General features: G+C 41.5%; 1 protein-coding gene across 1 annotated transcript in view; it reads right to left on the reverse strand.

Annotated features, from left to right (window-relative positions):
- Positions 1-21,063, reverse strand: part of LOC118569183 (A disintegrin and metallopeptidase domain 3-like) — a 48,800-nt gene that overhangs the window by 14,931 nt on the left and 12,806 nt on the right. Inside the window, exons 5-12 of the mRNA XM_036166912.1 lie at positions 19,548-19,624; positions 18,370-18,544; positions 16,053-16,118; positions 12,251-12,322; positions 11,905-12,071; positions 10,821-10,902; positions 7,964-8,100; positions 6,116-6,302 (exon numbers count right to left, since the gene is read on the reverse strand). Coding sequence (XP_036022805.1) covers positions 6,116-6,302; positions 7,964-8,100; positions 10,821-10,902; positions 11,905-12,071; positions 12,251-12,322; positions 16,053-16,118; positions 18,370-18,544; positions 19,548-19,624 — 963 coding nt within the window. The remainder of the gene's footprint in view (positions 1-6,115; positions 6,303-7,963; positions 8,101-10,820; positions 10,903-11,904; positions 12,072-12,250; positions 12,323-16,052; positions 16,119-18,369; positions 18,545-19,547; positions 19,625-21,063) is intronic.

The raw sequence follows: 21,063 nt of genomic DNA on the forward strand, positions 1-21,063 counted from the left end.
ACCTTTTTTTAATTTTAGACAAAAACAGAGGAAATGTTGTGGGTATTTGTTGCCTGAAATATTGTGTGTACCCCGAAATAAACTTATCTGGGGTCAGAGCAGACAGCTACTAGAACAAAGCCAAAAATGGTAGCTAGAAAATGGGTCAGAGCAAGCCAGAGCAGAAGCTGGGTGGTAGTGGTGCACGCCTTTAATCCTAGCACTTGGGAGGCAGAGCCAGGTGGATCTCTGAGTTCAAGGCCACTTTAGAAACAGCTAAGCATGGTGACCCACGCCTTTAATCCCAGGGAGTGGGGGCAGAAAGAGAAAGGTATATAAAGCATGAGGACCAGGAACTAAGTTAGTTAAGCATTTGGGTAAGCATTTTGGCTGGATAAGCATTTAGGTTTTGGAGCAGCACAGTTCAGCTGAGAGCCATTGGGATGAGGACTCAGAAGCTTCCAGCCTGAGGAAACAGGATCAGCTGAGGAACTAGCAAGGTGAGATAGCTGTGGCTTGTTCTGCTTCTCTGATCTTCCAGCATTCACCCCAATAACTGGCCTCAGGTTTGATTTTATAAACAAGACTCTTTAAGATTCCTGCTACATCTGGCGCCCAACGTTCGAGGTACGAATTCACGAAAAAGCCTCTTGCCTAAACAAGACTCTTTAAGATTCCTGCTACATCGAGCCTCTCACCAATCAGGGTAACATAGCCATCATCTCTACAGCCCTGCCCATGGCACAGAGGCAGAAGAATGGTGGTATTTCACTTCATCCTATGTGTCTAGGCTAGGTCAAAGCTCCTTCGTGTTTTCATCTTTGGGTGTTTGTTTATTGCCGATTTCTTTCAATAAGCCACAAGGCTCCAACCACTTTTCACAACATCTTTTAAATTCAAACTGACCAAACCAAAGTGTATTACCCCATCCCCACCCCCCGCCAAACACCTCCTTTGTGGAGCTCTTACAAATTAATACAATATATCCCCTTCTCGAAACACACTAGGGACAGGGACTTGACAACTGGGATCTACCTGTGAGGGGAGAGCCGTCCCTCAGTACTCAAGTTCACCAGCCTTCCTGCTTGTAGTCCTACCTTGCCTTTTCTACAGAGAACACAACCGACCCCTTGAACGCACTCTCCTCCCACTTCCCACTTCTCAACCAACTACGGTACTTGCTCTGGTTGTTCTCTCTTAACCAGGAGCCATAGTGGGGGGGGGGGGACCTTCATTCAGGGAATAAGAAAAGCACACACTATACAATTAATATTCATGTACTACTTCAGAATATAAATTAAAATTATAAAGTACACAATTAATCCTTTCTTCCTAAAGGCACCAGAGTTCATGAATTTGGAAAAGATAGTCTTTTCAACAAGTTACCCTAAATAATTGGGTATCCATACAAGGGGAAAAAATGTTATCCTGAGTCCGAAAGCTTCTATTTATTAAAAGCTGCAGAACAGAAGATGACCAAGATGATGGTAAACAGCGGTGAGGTAACTATCATCAAACCCATGAAGTAGTTTATAGCTAATGTTTGATACACTAAACCCATTATCCTGGAGGACAGAAAGAAAAAAACAAAAAACAAAAAAACCTGTACTGCATTTCCCAAACTTAATGGATCATTCTAATACCTGTAGATCGATAGCATGTAATTACCTTGAATACATACTTTCTTATCTTATGCAGTGCTTCCTACCCAGGAAGGCTGGTACTGCAATAGCAAGTAATAGATTATTTTAAAATATGCTATTTTCCAAGTTTCCTAATATATACATATGAGTTTGGATGCAGTTATCCTGCACAGAAGGACAATGCCTCTCTCAGACGCCATAGGTCATCAAACAAAAAACCCCATCACCAGGTGTGAAGTTGTCAGTTGTTGGGTCTTATAGAATCCACCCCCCGCCAAAAAAAAATACAGGTCATTGCCATTGCTCTGAGTTATCCAACAGAACCTGATGGGAAGGACCCTGTTTCTGAAGACATGGCACACTTTGTTACAAGCCATGGAGAAACCAAGCCTGACCTAGGGGTGTCCTCCCTCCTGGCTAGCTTTCATTGTGTGGAAAGGTGCTGTACTGTGGGAGCTTTAGAGACTTCATCTTGGTCTGATGGGCCAAAAGTGCATACTTGTTTTGTTCAGCACTGCTGAAATAGGACAAACAGGACATTTTACCAAGAAACACAGCACACTTGTTACCTCCTTGAGAACAGGGTTTGACTGTCCCTTGAACCTGGGCTACTTTCAGATAAAGAAGTCTGTAACAATGTAGTATTCTTTGCTGATGCTCCTTAGCCTGCTTTTGAGGTGTATACAAGCATTGGGCAGAATAAACTCAAGGCTTCAGTATTCACTGACAGTCCTCCCAAATCTATCCTATGCTTCAGTATGTCACTGACTTCTTAATTCCCACACCCCATTTCAGGTACTGTTTGACAGGTCGGTTGGCTGGACACTGTACAGGCTACTGGAGAAAAGCAGTCATTGGCTTCTTAATCACCTGTGAAACTTGAGAGCTAAAATGTTTGGCTTGGTGAGAAACACACAGTGGCATGAACATTATAGGGGTAACCAGCTACTTCCTAATTAGGGCTAATGCCTGGTACTGTGATTGGAGCCAAGAACTCATGGCTGGGCGTGTTATAGGCCCTAAGAGAAAACCTATGACTACCATTCTGCCATTTGGATATAGTATCAAATTGTCTTCTAAATATTTATCTTTCTTATGCTTTTTTTCTCTCTTTTTACATGTGACTTTATTTTGTTTTCTTAGTTTGGAGGGTTTTTGTTGTTGTACTGCATTTTTACTTCTTTCAAAGAAAGAACTTAAAAGTTGGGTAGGTCAGGATTAGGAGAGGATCTGGAGGGGTGGTTCTTAACCTGGGGTCTCAACCTCTTGGGGGAGAACAAGCCTTTCACAGGGGTCGAACATCAGATATCCTGCATATCAGATATTTACATTATGATTCACAACAGTAGCAAAATTATAGCTATGAAGTATCAAGGAAAATGGTTGGGAGTCACCTCAACATGAGGAATTGTATTAAAGGGTCACAGCATTAGGACAGTTGAGAACTGCTGATCTGGGGGGACTTGGAAGAAGGGAAGAATGTTATCAAAATGTATTGGAACTTGAAAATTGTTTTAAATAATGAAAATTATGGTAATAAAAAATAAAATCCCCCAAGTAAGGTTTTGAGAGATAAAAAATTATTCTGAGATTATATATAGTATGATTACAACATTTCTCCATTCCTTTCCTCCTTCCAAACATCCCTCTATACCCCTCCTTGCTCTCCTTTATCTTCATGGCCTCTTTTTCCACTGATTATTATTACATGCATATATATATACACATATACATATACATATAAACATACATTCTTAAATAAAACCTTCTCTGTCTATATAGTGTGACTTGCATGCATGTTTTCAGGGCTGGACATTGCTATTGGATAACCAATTGGTATGTTCTTCCCTGGGGAAGACTATTTCCGCTCAGTGTTCCTTAGTTCTTTGTATAGAGCTGAGGCCTCATGGACTTTTCCCCTTTTGCTTAACACATTCATTGGTGTCCTCCTCATTCAGCAAATGTTTGCACGGTCATGTTGGTGAGACTTTATGGGTATAACTGCTATATTACTAGGAGACATAATCTCACAGCAAACTCCCTGGTCCTCTGGCTCTTACAATCTTTCTACCCTCTCTTCCTCAATGTCCCCTGAGCCTTAGGTGTGGTGATGTTCCATAAATAGAGTCATTGGGACTGGTCTCGACAACTCTGCACTTTGATTGATCATGAGGTAATCTAGGCCCAGAAAGACAAACATGGCGCGTTCTGCAAATCTTCAGATGTGAATATATAGCCTGGAGTAACCACAGCAACCAAGAATGTAAAATGAGAACATGGAGAGGAGAGTTGGGAAGCAACAGAGAAAGAAATTGCAGCACACAAGGAGCCTAGTCATGGAAACTGGAAAAGGGGTGGTCCTTTAGGGAGGGGGAAGGACATAATACAGAAAAAAGGAGGAGGGTAAAGTAACAATAAGGATGTCCAAAACTCCCACAAATAATCATACTACTAGCTATTCATCTTTTTTTTAAAAAAAGCACCTGTGATCAATATAATTCTGTGTATAAATATACATATATAGCTTTAATGAACTTTTTCATCTGGGCTGTCAGTACTTCCTCCAAGAGCCGAAGACCACCTAATAGAACCCCCAGTGCCGAACATGAGAAGCCCGCTTCTGAGTTGTCGGCTAGGACTGTCCAGGTGACTCCCAAAGCATACAGCTTATTGCTGCTGCTCTTGGTCACCTCCTGGAGGTGGAAGGTTAAGTCCCTACTGCTGAAGTCACAGTGCATCTCAGAAACAGGACCCAGAGACCCCTGAGCTGGACCTGACCTGAACACCTTTAATCCCAGCACGGGAGAGGCAGAGGCAGGCAAATCTCTGACTCTGAGGCCAGCCTGGTCTACAGAGTGACTTCCAGGGCCAGAGCTACAGCGTGAGAAACTGTCTCAAAAGACAAAAAAAAAAAAAAAAATCTCTGGTTATACTGAATCTTTCATGACTCTAACATGTTCTTCTGCAAGTGTCCATTATGCCCAATGGTCTCTCTGTGGTTAGAATTCTTACCCAGACACGAAGGGACCCAATGTGACCAGACATTCCATGTAGTGAATCCCACACTGAGACTGGACAAGTTCATTTGAAGGTGAGAGCAAGTAGTGTCAGTGCCCAAGACTTTAGTCAGTCTTCAACATTGAGGGGTAGACCACAGGTGGTAGGTAGCATTAAGTTAAATTGGCCTTAGGCTGCTGACAAGTTTTGCACTCAATCCCTCCACACAGCCAGCGGCGACTTATTTTATTCTAGTAAGCAAACAAACTGAAAACCCAATTGAGAGCCCATTTTTGTAACAACAACAACAAAAACCCTTCTCTGAGCAGTAGAGCTTTGGCCATTTACAAGGTGGCAACAGATGAGGTTCTGTTGTTACAAAAGAATGTGCAAGTTTCAGCCCCAGCGGCTTCTGCATGCCATACCTACTCCGTCCGTGAAGCTGCTGGCTTGCATGCCTGTGGAGCATGCTCTGAAACCCTGTTAGCTCAGAGGACCCCCTAACTCATTAGTTGCTCCTTTCCCAAATCAGCTGTGCCAGATTTAATATGCGTACAGTTCTTTTAAGAAAGAAAAACACATTTTTAGAGAATCAAGTGGATTTTTTAAAGGAGACTGTGTAAACAAAGCTTTGATCTCATCACAAAAGAAGACTAATTGTCTTCAATGGTAATAATCCATATTTCCATACATACATACATGAAGAGAGACCACTGAAATGGGACGTTTTTCACTGAAGAAAGGGCAGGCATTTCATTCCTCATTACCAATACATATTGTAAAGCTGAAAAAATCGACGGGGTGGGGTGGGGGTGATAAAATTATAGCAATGGTAACGTTAACAGGAAGTGTCTGGGATTATTTTTGTAACTCTATTGGAGTGAAGAATAAGAACTATGGAATGGCTGTGAACCAGGTCATGTATGCTATTGAGGATAAATATGAACAAAGGAAGAATTTTATTTAAATGACATTTCATGGACCAATGTAGTCATTCCAATTAGGAATGCCACTGGAATTCACGATCTGCCTATTAAAGGTAATATAATTTCATCCATGTTACCTTTACTCACAATTTAAATTTGCAAATTCAAAACTACTCGGTTACTATGTGCCACAAACTCTCAGTCTCCTATAGTATCGTGGAACCAAATCCCGGCATTTAAGATAAACATCAGATACTAGTAAATGTCTAAAAGTCTTTGAAATAAAAACTAATAACCTCACTTGCACTATCAGGTTAGTTACAAACATTGTTGTTTTGAGACAGGGTTTCCCAACACTGCCCAGGTTGGCCTGGAATTCTCCATCTGCTTGCCTGAGTGCTAGGATTTTCAGGCACCTGCATTACCATACCCAGCCCTCTTCCTTGGTTAACGCAATGGCCCATCATCTCTTAAAATGATGTCCTCCCCTTTTCCATTACACATAAGTCTACAGGAGGGTACGTGATACAGAGACCAAGTGTTGGGATGAGCTGGGACAGTCTGACTAACCTCTGAGGGGCCACAGTCACACTCCTCTGGTTCCTCCAATTGGCCGTTACCACATATTGACCCTTGAGGCAGAGCGACAATTTCTGGCACTGGTTTGTTCTGAAGGCAGTCTAGTTCAGGCTGTGAAGCCAACTGTTTGAATCCATCCAGGCTGCAAGTGCTAAAAACCTTTATGCCTTGGGAACGTCTAAAAACAAATTAATATTCCTCAGATAAATGAAATGCAACCTCTATCCAAGTAACAGTCTTCAATAAAGTGTACGAATCCCTGACTATTCATCTGAAAGACAAGCCAAGGGGAGAGAGAGAGAGAGAGAGAGAGAGAGAGAGAGAGAGAGAGAGAGAGAGAGATGCTTCTAGTTTTAATGCAGGCCATAACCAAAGCAGTTCATTTTTTTTGTTTTGTTTTGTTTTGTTTTTGTTTTTTTGATTTTCAAGACGGTTTCTCTGTATAGCTTTGGTGCCTGTGCTGGGTCTCGCTCTGTAGACCAGGCTGGCCCGGAACTCACAGAGATCTGCCTGCCACCAGTGCCCGGCGGTTCCATTTCTTTCGAATGTAATTTGTTAGGATCAATACACAGAGAGTGAAGGGCGTTAGAGTGGTCAGTACCTCAGCTTCAGAGTACACATGAAATCACTGCATCAGAGTCAACAGAATTATCACCACAAGAAGCTCAAAGGAGGGTGTGAGAGTGGGATAGCTGGCCACACCTGCCTCTGCCATGTGGTGGGGAAGGCGTTTTCCCCGAGTTTTTCCCTCTCTAGTGCATGAAAACCTCTGGGGAGACTGGAACCAGTACTTCTGGTTGGCTGTATTTGGGCACGTGACTTCAATCCTCCCCCTTCATCCGTCACGCAAACTCCCCCTCCCTCTGGAGGAGTCCATGCCCTTCATCAACCCCTCCTCCTGGGCGAACAGTCCCTGCACCTAATTTTAATACTCTTGCACCAGCTGAAGGTTTGTACCTCCTAGAACACTTGTCCTTGAGGTCCAACCTGTGCAGTTCATTTAACAGCGTGCTTGAAAAGCCCAATAGACAACTAATAATAAGCCAGATGCAACAAATAAAACCGTTCAGAATATTTCAGTGCTTGGTAGTGAATTGTGATAGCCAAGAGCCTAGGAGTGATTCTTCAATGGCCTCACTTCTCCATGTTAATAAACTTCATGAATTATTCTGAGAACACCTATCTCCTTCAGAGCCTGTGTTGGGGCTCCCTCTGGGGTTTTGCACATTCACTCTGCAGGGCACATTTAATTATCCATGCTGTGTAAATTGTTGTGTGTTGTTTAGTTTATTATGAAATCTCCCATTCTGCAAGCACTGGGTTTCCGCCCCAGCACCTTGGGTTCTGCCCTCCACCTCTCTCTCATCTCCTTATTCTTTTCCTGAATCTCACTCTTCAGCCAGGCTGCACTTGGCTTTGTTTCCCTATGACTACAATATTCTTCCTTATAGTTTCAGTAGTTTCTAAATTCTTTGTAACCTTTTACCTCCCTCTACCCCAAAGCACACAGCGAAATCTCCTTATTCACAGGCCTGTTGAGCCCTCACGCCTTCCGCTATTTTTGCATTATTGCATTTCTTCCACAAAAGCATATGGACAAGGCCATGAACCCCCGCTCACTCCATCTACTAGCAGCACAAGAGCCACGACTGTTAAGAACTGGGACGTGTGAGTTCTCTACTACCCTAAGCTCATTCTCATCCATGTGCTTTACATAATTGCATGTGCATTCATTTAAACTGTTCCTGGGCAAGTTAGGTGGTGACAAGGTGTACGTCCGAACACTCTACAAGGATTTCCTAAGTGTCTACAGAGATCTGATCTGGAAAAGCACCTTACATTGCCGAAGGATTCATTATGCACACGCTTCCTGGGCAGAAGCAGTTGTAGACGTCGTCATAGGCTAACCCCAGGTTAATTCCAAGCATCTGGGACAGAACAACAGCAAAGCCCTCCACGGTTAATGTCCTGGGGTGCTAGAGAGACAAAAAGAACAAAATTATTGAGTCAGTTCTTCTTCTCCTCCTCCCCTTCCTCCTCCTCCTCCCCCTCCTCCTGCCCCTCCCCCTCCTCCTCCTTCTCCTTCCCCTCTTGCCCCCCCCACAATGGTACCTAAACTACAATGCAGATTCAAGAAAATGGAATAGCAAAATTTTTAAGACTGTAAAGGTTAAGAAAAAGAAACAGCAAATTGTGATATTCTTTTTTAAGCAATAATCTTTTAGTTCAAATGAGCTGACATGTAGGGAAAATAAGATTGCTACACAAAACCTTAAATTTATGCCATATTATTGAATACAATTCAAACAAGCATAAAGACATTTAGGGAAGTAGAATAATTTTAGCGACTATTTCTTAAGACAACAATTAGGAAAATTTTAGACCACAAAGAATTAATTGGCAATCCATTTTTACTTTAGAATTGTCTGAGGAATTTTTAAAAATTTAAAGAAAAATTTTCTTATAATTACTTTATAATTGTCTTAAATTTAATATTTTAGCCAAGTGCAATGGTAAACAAAAAATTCTATGGAAAATACATGTAATGAAAGAGAATCAATGGGAGCCTCCAAAGGTTAAGAACACACACAGGAGAATGTTGAGATCAGGAGAGGTCACATCTAGATTCTATACAGTGCATCCAAGGAAAAGGTGTATATACATAAATTAATAAAAATAGCAGCATGGAGCCAGGCTGTGGTGGCACATGCCTGTAATCCCAGCACTTGGGGAGACAGAGGCAGGTGGATCTCTGTGAGTTCGAGGCCAGCCTGGTCTACAGAGCTAGTCCAGGACAGACTCCAAAGCTACAGAGAAACCCTGTCTCAAAATCAATCAATCAATCAATCAATCAATCAATCAATAAATAAAAATGGCCGCATGAAATCTTTCCCTACCGTAAACTATTTTGAATATAAATGAATCCAAATCCCCAATAAAGGTGTGGATTAAAATCAGAACAGCTACATTAAAAAGAGCATTTACTCAGATCCTTGTATTTACTATATCTAAAAACTAGCTGAAAACAAATTCAAGACCTAAGTGAGAGACTCACAACTATAAAACAGAAGAAAACAGGGAAATGATTCACGATGCCAACACCATCATCTCCCTGAAGGATGGGGGCAAAAGCGAAGAGGGCAAAGAAGATTCTGCCACTGTCTCAAATGTCCCTCTTTTAATGTCATGATAAAACCAAAGTAAAGACAAGCACACACAGGAATAGAAAAAAAAGTTTACAGACCACATGTCTGACAAAGGATTAACATCCATGATGTAGGGAATGCCCACAACCCAACAGCAAAGCATTAATTTACTTAAAAATTAAGTCAAATACTTGAATAGCTATTTCTCTGGTAATAAGTGCTAAAGTCTATCAAGTATATGATCTGGTATTGCATCATTTGCGACAACAGAAACCATCTAAAAAGCAATGAGAAGATATAACATCATGCACATAGGCCTGTCTCTATTACGAAAACTAAGTAAGTTTGATTGACTCTGCAGCTAATTATATATTGGTGAAACTATTATAGACTGGTATCAAAACCAATGTTATAGTCCCACAAAATATTAATAACAAGACAGATACATAATTCAGCAAGCTGACTTCTGGGTATGTAGTAGAATATTTTAAGGTGTGTTACTTTTGTTTATGTTGCATTTGTTTAACTCTGTGAAGCTGTGTTACTGTGCCTGTCTAAAACACCTGATGGTCTAATAAAGAGCTAAATGGCCAGTAGCAAGACAGGAGAGAGGTTAGGAGGGGCTGTCAGGAAGAGAGGATAGATAGAAGGAGAGAACTGGGAGAAACAAAGAGGAGATAGAGGAGTGAAGAAGAGAAGGAGCCAGAGAAGAAAAACATTCCAGGGGCAGTCACCCAACCAGCAAGCCAGGGAGTAAGAGATAGCCACGGGCAGTAGTGGCACGTGCCTTTGATCCCTACACTGAGGAGGCATAGCCAGGAGGATCTTTGTGAGTTCGAGGCCAGCCACCCAGCTACACAACCAGCAAGCTACAGAGTAAAAGTAAGATCTACAGAAGTAAAAGAATGGGAAAAGTCCAGAGGCAAAAGGTAGACGGGATAACTTAAAGAAAGCTGACTAGAAACTCAGCCAAGCTAAGGCTGGGCATTCAAATAAGCCTCCATGTATGAATTTATTTGGGAGCTGGGTGATGGGCCCCCCCAGAAAGAGCAAAAACAAACAACAACATGGGTATACACCTAGACTGACCCATAGTAGGACCTCAAAGAGATGTCTGCCCTATCATGTGCAGTGTAGCAGGGCGCATATCAACAAAGGCAGGGAAATAAATGAAAGATCTGTTGATAGAATAGGTAATTAACTCAGTCATTAAAAAGGAAATCTTGTGTACACTATGGCAGAGATGGAACCTTAAGTACATTGTACTGCTTGCAAGAACTCTGTCCTAGAAAGACATATGTTGAACCATCCCACTTACATGTAAACCCCAAAGTTATTAAAACAATAGAAACAGAACATAGAATGAGCATCACTTGGGACAGGGGAAGGGTTGCTTGATTGATGTGGAGACTCATTTTTAAAAGGTGAATATATCTTGAGACTTATTTTACAATAAGGTAAATATGGTTAAACTGTTAGAAAAATTCACAAAAAGTTTACAATAAATACATTCTGTGTCTTTTCACTCAGGGACAATCTAGAAAGCATACCAGAGCGATTCCTGCTGTAAACTTTGGGTTGCAGGCCATGCCGTGATATGTTGCTCCCACGTAATCAGGATAATCCTTATACCTAAATTAAAATTTTACATGAGTGCACTTGTTTCAAAATGTTGCTAGAAAGAACATTTAAATAATGGCTTTCTGAAAGTTCTACATCTTTAAAACATGGTATTCATCATATAATATGCTTTATGCTAACAACCATCCATTAAGTAGTAGAAACACTAATTGTAGGTCCTCCATACTTCATAGGAATTTAAGTTAAAAATGATGCTTAAGGTTCTATGATACACAGTCCAAAACCTAGAGGAGCCTAGTGTTTCTATAATCTGTTTCTCAGAATCCCCATCACTAGATGAATATTGATGCTAAAAATCTAAAGACCAGAGTCATCCATTGTCAAGCTTTTCACGTATTGAACAAATCTTAAAATTGTACAGGGTGTTGGACTAGAGGAGAAGGAGAGAGAGGAGAGGGAGAGAGAAAGGTGCACCAAGAAAAAAAGAGGTGGTGTGCAGAAATTAGCCAACTAGTGTTGCCTTCATACACCCAACCATGGCCTTGAACCTAATAGGAAGCAAGAGAAGGCATCTGGTTCCTTTCATATCTCTTAAAATCTTTGTGAATGATCTTTTCACAGTTACAAGTAAAATGATTAAATGAGTGAGTAAAACCTACATAAAGACTCTTGAAACCCACAGAGCAAGTGGCTAAGAACTACATCTTAGGTCACTATGGAAACACTGGAGAGGAGTAGCCACAGGTGCAGGGAAGTGGCTGGTCCATTGCAGTTATTTACCTTTTGAACCAACGACATGGGCAATTATTACATTCATCACATTAACATCATGGTGTAATCATTTCCCAGTGAGGTCTTTATAAACACAGAGGCCCGTATTCCCCCTGGTGCTTTTCAAACCACACCTTAGTGCTGAAGTGAAATGGGTGTCAGACAGGGTCTGGGGGGGACTGCGTTTGACTATGTGATCAGAGCTTTACATTTTGCTTACGCCAGCACAATTACACGTGAAATAAGTAGGCAAGTCCCCCTCGGTGCAGACAAGGCACTCACAGGAGTAAGTACGTGATATCCTGGGCTCTTTCGGATGCTTGTTTTTGTTTCCACAGCAGAAACCTTTGCAGAACTTCATCAGCATCCCCGATTGTTTCTATCTTATTTTGGTCTGCCCAGATCTCTAAAGACGTTAACATCACAGTCATCTTCAGCTGGGAAAACATCTGGAAAGGGGACACACTTCAGTCGGGGATTACATTAAACTTATTGCTTTGAGGAGATAACCCAACTCATGGATCAAAGTGCTGGGGGGAACAGGCATGTCAAAAAAATACGTGGCTATGCACGCAAACTGTGTTAAAGGGTTGACATTAGTCTCTTCAACAAAAATGCAAGTACTCACTGTGTTAATGAGACCAAAGATATGAATGACTTTCTGAACTGCAACTCCCATCTCAGAGCCCATATGGCCAAACTGGAAGACAAGTTGGTTTCTCAATTACTAGTATAACTGATTAAACAATCACTCTTTAATAGTGTCAAACATAAAAGTTAAAATGATGCCGTACTCAACTGAGGAAGCAAAGGAAAAAAATGTGTTCAAATTGGCTGTCAGTTAATCCTTCATGTCTGTAAACGTCTCCTAATTATTGTCTTTATTCTGCTTTACACCTAACCCTGGGGTCTTACCGATTGAGACTATTCAAAGGGGTAGCTGTGATTCACTTCCTCTTTACAGGCACAGAAATGAAGATGGGGTGCACTCTAAGGGCAGAATCAAGGAGTCCAGTCACTGACTCACTAAGACCGCATTCGCTTTTCTATGGTAAGTCTTCACTCCAATCAAAGAAACTCAGCGAACATCCCAGCTACAGAGCACCCTTTCTCAACAGAGTCCAAGAGTGGACAACTACCAGCATATACCTTCACTTAAGGAAATGATAATCAGAATACTGTCTGCAAATATTGTCTAGGATTGTGTATTAACTTAATTTACATGATTATTTTTAGCAAGCAAATTAACTGTAGAGACTTGTAGGGCATGGAACGCCAAGGCAAACGCTAGATGTAATATGCATACCAAGGAGCTTGTAAGCACCAAGGACAGACTATGCATAAATATATCAGTTGAGCCATGTTTAGCCATAGCTCTTTAGATATAGCACACAGTCTTCCTAAGATCAACTGTGTGGATACTGTGCAATCGAGCGCTCAACTATACAGAGACTGGGATGCTGCTGTGGTTTGTGCATAGATTTTTAACTTCGCCTGCCCCTGATGCCATTGAGACCTTGCTTTCAAATTCAAACAGAGACAGCCCACATGACGACAGAAGACCACGCGGTGGTGACACGGGTGACAGGAACAAGGGCTGCTCTGTGACGTATTCTTGTTACAACTTTCTGAAAGTTTACTTGTTTAATTTTATCTTTTCTCTCCAAAACCCAAAACTGTTGGAGAGGTGAACATGCTCAACACTGAAAAGCTAAGACAATTTCAGGTGAGCAAAGGCGGCAGACGCTTTCCCTAAGCTCAGGGGAAAGTCGTAATGGTGCTTTTAACTGAACACTTGGAACAGGGCTGCTTCATACAGAACGGGAGATACAGTTTGATCGCAGCAGGTGGGAACCAATACAGAGACCCACAAATGGACAATGTGCGGGGAGGGAAAGACTCAACCCTAAATGGGATGTCTCCATCAAATCCCTTCCCTCAGGGCTAGGGGAGGCAGAAAGAGTGTAAGAGCCGGAGGGGATGGAGGACACCAACGGAACAAGGCCTTCTAAACACAGCAGGACCCATGCACAGATGAACTCTCAGAGACTGAGGCAGCGTGCATGGGCCTGCATGGATCTGCACCAGATGGGGTCCTAAAGCTGAAAGAAGTGGACACATGCCCCCATCCCTCACCCCGAAGCTGTCTCCAATTGAGAACCCTTTGCAAATGAAAAATTAGTTTTCTCCAAGGGAGTCTCACTGTGTATACAAACCACTCTTAAGGCTAAGCCCCATGCCCAGCAGTAGAAGGTCAACACAAAATGAACTCAATGGCATCTTTGGAGGTTCTTTATCTCATAATATATGTTGGGGGCATTTTTTTCTTTTTTTTTTTTTTCACTCTTTTTTTTTTGAAATATTGCAAGTCCTTTGGATATATTATGGCTTCCAGTTTGGGGTTTTTATAGGATCTCTATGTGTGTACTGTGTGTGTTTCTGGATCTATATATGTTTCTTGTGGGGTTTTGTTAGCATTTTTTCCTTCTGTTTTATTCTATTCTGATTTTTGTGGGTTTTTTTATATTATTTGATTTATAATTATTCTTTAGATGCCTGCTTGTTTCCAAGGAGAGACTGAAAAGGTGTGGATTTGGACAGGAGGGGAGCAGGGGAAGACCTTGGAAGAGTTGGGGAAGGGGAAACTGTGATCAAACTGTATTCTAAGAAAAAATATTTTTAATACATGAAAGATAGAAATTGGAGATTTAACTAAAATCATTTATTTTGGAGATGGCACATGTAAACAAACATTAACTAAGACAAAATCAAAATAGCAAGTTAAGTGAGAGTCCAGTGTAGCAGGAATCTTTAAAGTTCTTATTAATAAAATCAAACCTGAGGCCAGTTATTGGAGTGAATGCTGGAAGATCAGAGAAGCAGAACAAGCCACAGCTAACTTCACCTTGCCAATTCCTCAGCTGATCCTGTTTCTTCAGACTGGAAGCCTCTGAGTCTTATCCACATGAATCTCAGCTGAACTGTTGTTCAAAAGCCTAAAAGCTTAACCAGCCAAATGCTTCTAGTTTCTGGTCCTCATGCCTTATATACCTTTCTGTTTTCTACCATCACTCCCTAGGATTAAAGGTGTGTGTTAATTCACAGAGATCCGCCTAGCTCTGCCTCCCAAGTGCTGGGATTAAAGGCTTGTGCTAAAACTGCCTAATCTCTATGTTTAATATTGTGGCTATTCTATACTCTAACCCTAGATAAGTTCATTAGAGTAAACAATATTTTGGGGGACACAATACCACCACAGTCCAGTGTGGTGAGGCAGAATGTTGTAGAATGAATCCATACCATGAGACTAACGTAACTTGAAGAAACCCATGGGCTGGATGCTAGGAACCAGAGAGTGGTGAGCTGAGAAAGAAAGTCAGTGCTGGATATGAAATAAGATTAGCCCCATGGGAAGAAAGGCAGTGGGCAAATACTTTCTGGAGAGGAGAGTGCAAAGTATCTGGAGTGCTAATGAATGACCATTTCATCTTTAGAACATGGAGCTTCCTCTCACGATGCCAGGTAACTATGACACACAAAACAAGCTCAGAAAGTAATCCAACTTCGTATTTAATGAATTAACTTCCAGTATATGGAAATGAGATCTAGTCTCAATAAGAATTGAGGCACACCGGCTAGTCTCTCTGCTGAAGTCAAAGGGACTCTTGTAGTAGAACCTGTGCATACAGAGTCACACGCCATTGCTCCAATCCCCTCATGCCAGTATAAGGACAAGTGATGACATATCGTTGTGTACTGCAATGCTTTGGCACATTTTTTGAACAGAGGAAAAAAAAAGATGTTTATCTTTTGAACAAGGTCTTATGGCACCCAGAGTGGTAGGAAATGCAGTCTTTCTGCCTCACCCTCCTAAATGCTGGGATTACTGGCATGTGTCATCATGACTGACACTTGAACAGAGTAAAAAAAGTTTGTATTAAACAGTGAAAAGTAGACTATAAAGATAGCTCAGCAGTTAAGAGCACCTACTGCTCTTCTAGAGGATCTGAATCCAATCCTCAAAATTCACATGGCAGCTCACAGCCATCTCTAACTCCAGTCCCAGTGGATCTGCCTCCCTCTGTGAGTATTGCATGTACATAGTGCACACAATGCAGGCAAAACACCCATACCCACAGAACAAAGCTAACATGGAAAAAAATGGAGAGAGGAGAGGAGAAGAGAGGGGAGGGGAAAGAGGGAAGGAAAAAGAGGGGAGGGGAGGGGAGGGGAGGGGAGGAGAGGGGAGAGGGAGGGGAGGGGAAGGAGGGGAGGGGAGGAGAGGGGAGGGGAGGAGTAAGGAGGGGAGGGGTGGGGAGGGAGAGGGAGAGAGAGGAAGAGAGAGAGAGAGAGCAATTTAAGTTTCATATCACAATCCTCACTCAATTTCTCTACAAAACAAAGATCTCAGGAAGACAGGTCATTCCTACCATGGCTTTATCCAGGATGACCTTCACATTCAGCGACCTTTTTATCAGTGACACATTTGAACCTTTCTGTGAAACAAAAATGTCAATATAAGAAAACCTTCAACCAGGTATACATATGTCTGTTAAGAATACTGATTTAGTACTCTTTACTGTACTTATTTTAGTAACATGGATGATAGATACATTCTCTAGACTTGGGAGTCTTTAAAGTTAAATACTCTGATGACAGTTTGACTAGATAGAAACCTTGGAGTGTTTCACAGAGATCCACTTGTCTCTGCCTCTGGAGTGCTGGGATTAAAGGTGTGCACCACCACACCAGGCCTGACCTGGGCTGTTTTAAAGGTGCCTCATTTGATGAGTTTTTCTACCTTTGCTGAATGTATTCCACTGAAGATAAGATGGTATGGGAATTACTCATTATTTATTTTAAAAAGGAAATATATCAGCTACATTATATCTTATTATTTGATTTGATTTGTGGCTTCCTGAACACTTTTTATAACAAGGCTTATTTATTCCAGCAAACATTTAATATCTGATAACATGAAATGTGTGTATCTATATGTGCATGTATATATATGGAGTTGGCTTCTGTGATCATAGAGGTCAGTTAGTCCAATGTCTAGAGAGGAATCCAGAAACCTGGAACTGTTTCATGTCCAGAGCTCTCAGCTGCCTACCCAGAAGGATATGACGCGGAGGTGCCAGTTGGATCCAAAGACTACTCTTTATGAGGGTAAGTTTTCTTCTTGTCAGCCTTCAGCTGGTTTGACAAGCTCTTCTCTTGTGTGATGGAGTGCAACCCAAGTTACTCCAAGTGAAACAATGTCATTCTCGCTCAAAGACACTCAACACCAGACTTCCCAACTCCGGAGTCTTCTTGGCCCACGTACATGGCCATGAAGCATGAGCTACTGCGGGTCCAGTAAACAAACATGTGAAAGCTGAGATGGAGATGGCAGTTTAATTCGACCAGCAAACACCCAGGTTTTGTTGTTGTGTTTGTTTGTTTTGTTTTTTCGAGACAGGGTTTCTCTGTGTAGTTTTTGGTGCCTGTCCTGGATCTCGCTCTGTAGACCAGGCTGGCCTAATTTCAGGTAAGCACCAAAACTACACAGAGAAACCCTGTCTCAAAAAAAAAAAAAAAGAAAGAAAGAAAGAAAAAAGAAAGAAATGAACTTATTTAGCCGCTGATGATCAAATATGAAGTTGAGCAAATACTGTAAAGGGAGACTATAAGATACATACCAAAAATCTCTCCAGAAGAGTGACTGCTATTGGCTGAAGTTATTTATAAGAAAAGTTGATTCTTATTTTTTTCTATATTCATCAGATTAATTTACTAATTAAAGGGAAAATTTAAATGTAAAAAATGACATAGTTGGTCAGGCGGTGGTGGCGCACACCTGTAGTCCCAGCACTCGGGAGGCAGAGGCAGGTGGATCTCTGTGAGTTCGAGGCCAGCCTGGTCTACAGAGTGAGTTCCAGGACAGGCTCCAAAGCTACAGAGAAACCTTGTCTCGAAAAACCAAAAAAAAAGACATAGTTGTATAAAGCATATACTTTTCAATTTAAATATATATATTTTACATTTATGTCAGAAAAAATGAAAGCACTGCAAAGTAAGAGCAGTGCATCCCACAGCAGCACCAGGCTGCAGAACATAATCTTTTGGTCCATTCTTAAGTTCATTTTTCCTTATACATTCATATATTTAGTATTTTAATAGATTTACTTGACAATATTATTTAATTTAGAAAGGAATAAATGTAAAATAAACAAAAACGCAAAATCATATTAAGAGGAAAAATGTAAAATAGCCATGGTTAGGTGATTTTTCCTTAAAAAATATCTAGACATTTATAACTGTACATTTATGGTGAGGTGTATGAGAGCAAACGCAATATCTTTGGATGGGGAGGCTGAGATGGTTTCTAATTATTGTCATGACTCATTTTATTTTCAAAGTTTGTAGCAAAGTAATGCTTTTTTTACAAAACAAATATATTGACTAAGAAAATACAAAGTATCAGTGAGTAAATCCGGGACCAATTATGTTAATGGTATGCATATTCATATAAATAGCAACTATGTGTATCTATACAAACTCTTCATATAATAACTAAACAAGCTACCATAACAAGTTTGATGATTTTTTAAAAAAAATTAATTATGTCTACTTGTCATCTCCTTAAGACTGAGTAAACCAATGATATCTTAAAAGGATTACCATACAACAGTTTAACTTTGTTTTCCCAATGTACACAGTCTCAAAATTTCCAAGTTAAGTAGTACAGATGAAGGCCCAACTCACCTCTGGTTTTACAAGAATTCGGTAGGACTGACTTTCGTGCTGAAGATTCAAGTTTTCTTTTAAGGGGGAATAATCAATTTTATTATTCTTTATTTGATAAATTATGTGTTCAAATGTAGCTGACGATTCTAATGGCTCGATTCCATAGGTGATGTTTTCTAGCTGCAACAAGCCCCTAAACACATAAAGGAGAGAAAAAGGACTTAGTATAGGCTTCCTGCTGGGATGTCACACTGAAAGCATTCTCCATCATTCTTTATGTAAATTTAAATGTAAAGATGGCGTGGTTGTAGTTATATGCTTTTCAATTTAAACCAATATGTATGCATGTATTTATGTCAGAAACAGAGTGAAAGCACACTTCCAAAGAAGATCAGTACATTCCCCTCACCAACTCTAGACCGGCAGCTGTGGAGCCTGCATAGGACCAAACTAGGCCCTCTGCATGTGGGAGACAGCTGTGTAGCTTGGTCTGTTTGAGGCGCCCCTGGTAGTGTGACCAGGATCTATCCCTGGTGCATGAGTGGCTTTGGGGGGCCCATTCCCTATGGTGGGACACCTTGCTCAGCCTTAACGCAGGAGGGGAGGGGCTTGGTCCCGCCTCAACTGAATGTACCGGGCTTTGCTGACTCCCCATGGGAGGCCTTACCCTTTTGGAGGAGGGGGTAGGGAGTGGGGAGGAGGAACTGTGGTTGGTATGTAAAATGGAATAGGAAATTTAAAAAAAAAAATTCTTTATCTAATCTCCAAGAATCACTCAGTCTTGGATTACGTTTCAAACCCAACGTTATAGCTATCTTGCCTCCATTATGGCATTTAGGAAAACTTGTGGTCCGATGTGGCTAGAAAATGTGAATTCTCTCCCTGCTCATGAGAGCTTTTCCTGCTTCCATTTTATGATGGCAAAATACAAAGAAGGACCCCACCCCCCCCCCCCACCCAACCCCCACCCCACCCCCACACCAAAGTACATGAGAGGCCAAGAGAAAGAGATGGGAATAAAAGAGCTGTATTAACAGGGCCTCCACAGTCTACAGGTCTGTATTATTATTATTATTATTATTATTATTATTATTATTATTACTTATTGTTATTACTATTGCCTCATTCTAGTCTCACAGAAGATGGTAAAGCTGAAGGTTGACATACAATCTTAGTTGGCACTTCCAGAATGGTACCTGAGACCTGAGCAAGTGCTGAGTGTCACAGTCGATGCTGGAATCTCCACGGCGTGTCCTTGATAGAAGCAATGACCCTAAGACAGGACAGAAAAAATGTTATGGCTGAAGTCCTGGGGTTCGTGCCCACTTTCTGACAATAGCAAACACCCACATTTAGCCATTACATTCTATATCTGATGTCCAGTGTCCTCCCATCTCCCCGCACATGCATCCTCGGCACCTTCCTGTGCTGTCATTATTTCCCTCTCTCTGGAATATTCTTGCTATATTTTAATTTTTGAGTACTATTTATACTATTTATCTGTATTGTTTCCTTTTTAGCAAGATTGCCTAAGAGTATAGTTTATACACACTAGCCTATGGTCTATAACATTTGGCTGAGTTCAATCATGACTATTTCATTCAATTTTTCTGGGTTATGCAAAAAGGGTTTTTAAGTATTTGTTCATTGATGTTGCATGTCTGTGTGCACCTGTCACAGAGAGCATTCAAAGGTCATTTGCTCCTTCTACCATGTGGGACCCAGAGATGGAACTCAGTTTATCAAGTTTTACAGGGGGCACTTTACACACACAGCCATCTTGCAAGTCCATAAGTATTTAGCTGACATTTGTCCACCTTGCTTTCCCTTAATATCTCACTAGAAAGATAATTAATCATCAATAGTTCAAACACTCTTCCTCATTGACTTTATCAATGTTAGTGATTCCCAAACTTTCCCACAATAATCCCCTTAGTGAATTCTTCTTCCTCCCAAGTCTAAATTGTAGTGATTTCCAGGTTCTCAATGCTGTGAAACTTCACTTCCAATTTGTTGACTCCTTCAAATGTATCTATATACTAAAAGCATCCAGGCATAGATGATATCATTTAACATGACATCAACCCCATTCTAAACCCCATTCCCATCAATTAGAGTAGCAGGCTGGAGCTAGCCACAAGGGCAGTCATTAGAGCCCATATAAGCCCAACATACACCTTCAGCACGATGTCCAGTGCACTCAAACTACAGGGCTTTGCCCACACAGGGGAATCTGCACTATGTTGCGTGCAAGCAACAGGAATAGCAACCTGCCCCTCAAGTGATACCAACAGCCCTTTCCAAAGATGTAGAGGGTGATCTAGGTCCCGATCCGCAATTAACCACAGGAAAGAAGAGTTCCAAGGAATCCCCTGACTGTGCCTCCCTCTAAGATGTCACCCAACATCTACACAGCAAAAGTCAGTCACTCAGAAGGGAGACGGTGAAGCAATGTCCTCAGAGAGGAAAGCCAGAGACTGTCCTGTCTGTCCCATGAGCCTCACACAACCCGTGCAGCATACGCTCAGGGGCCAGCCGCACGTGCACTCGCATCAGTTATGACCGCTTGCACAAGACCTGTGCAAGCTTGAGTCAGACCAACCTGCAGCCTGGAGATGGGAGGTAGGCATGGAGACAAGGAGCTACCGCCAAGGGATTCGCTGGAAGGCGGAGAGGCAATGTTTTTGAGAGTGTAGCATTTGGGGAGTTGAC

This window comes from Onychomys torridus, chromosome 17 (assembly GCF_903995425.1).
Source record: "Onychomys torridus chromosome 17, mOncTor1.1, whole genome shotgun sequence".
Taxonomy (NCBI): Eukaryota; Metazoa; Chordata; class Mammalia; order Rodentia; family Cricetidae; genus Onychomys; species Onychomys torridus.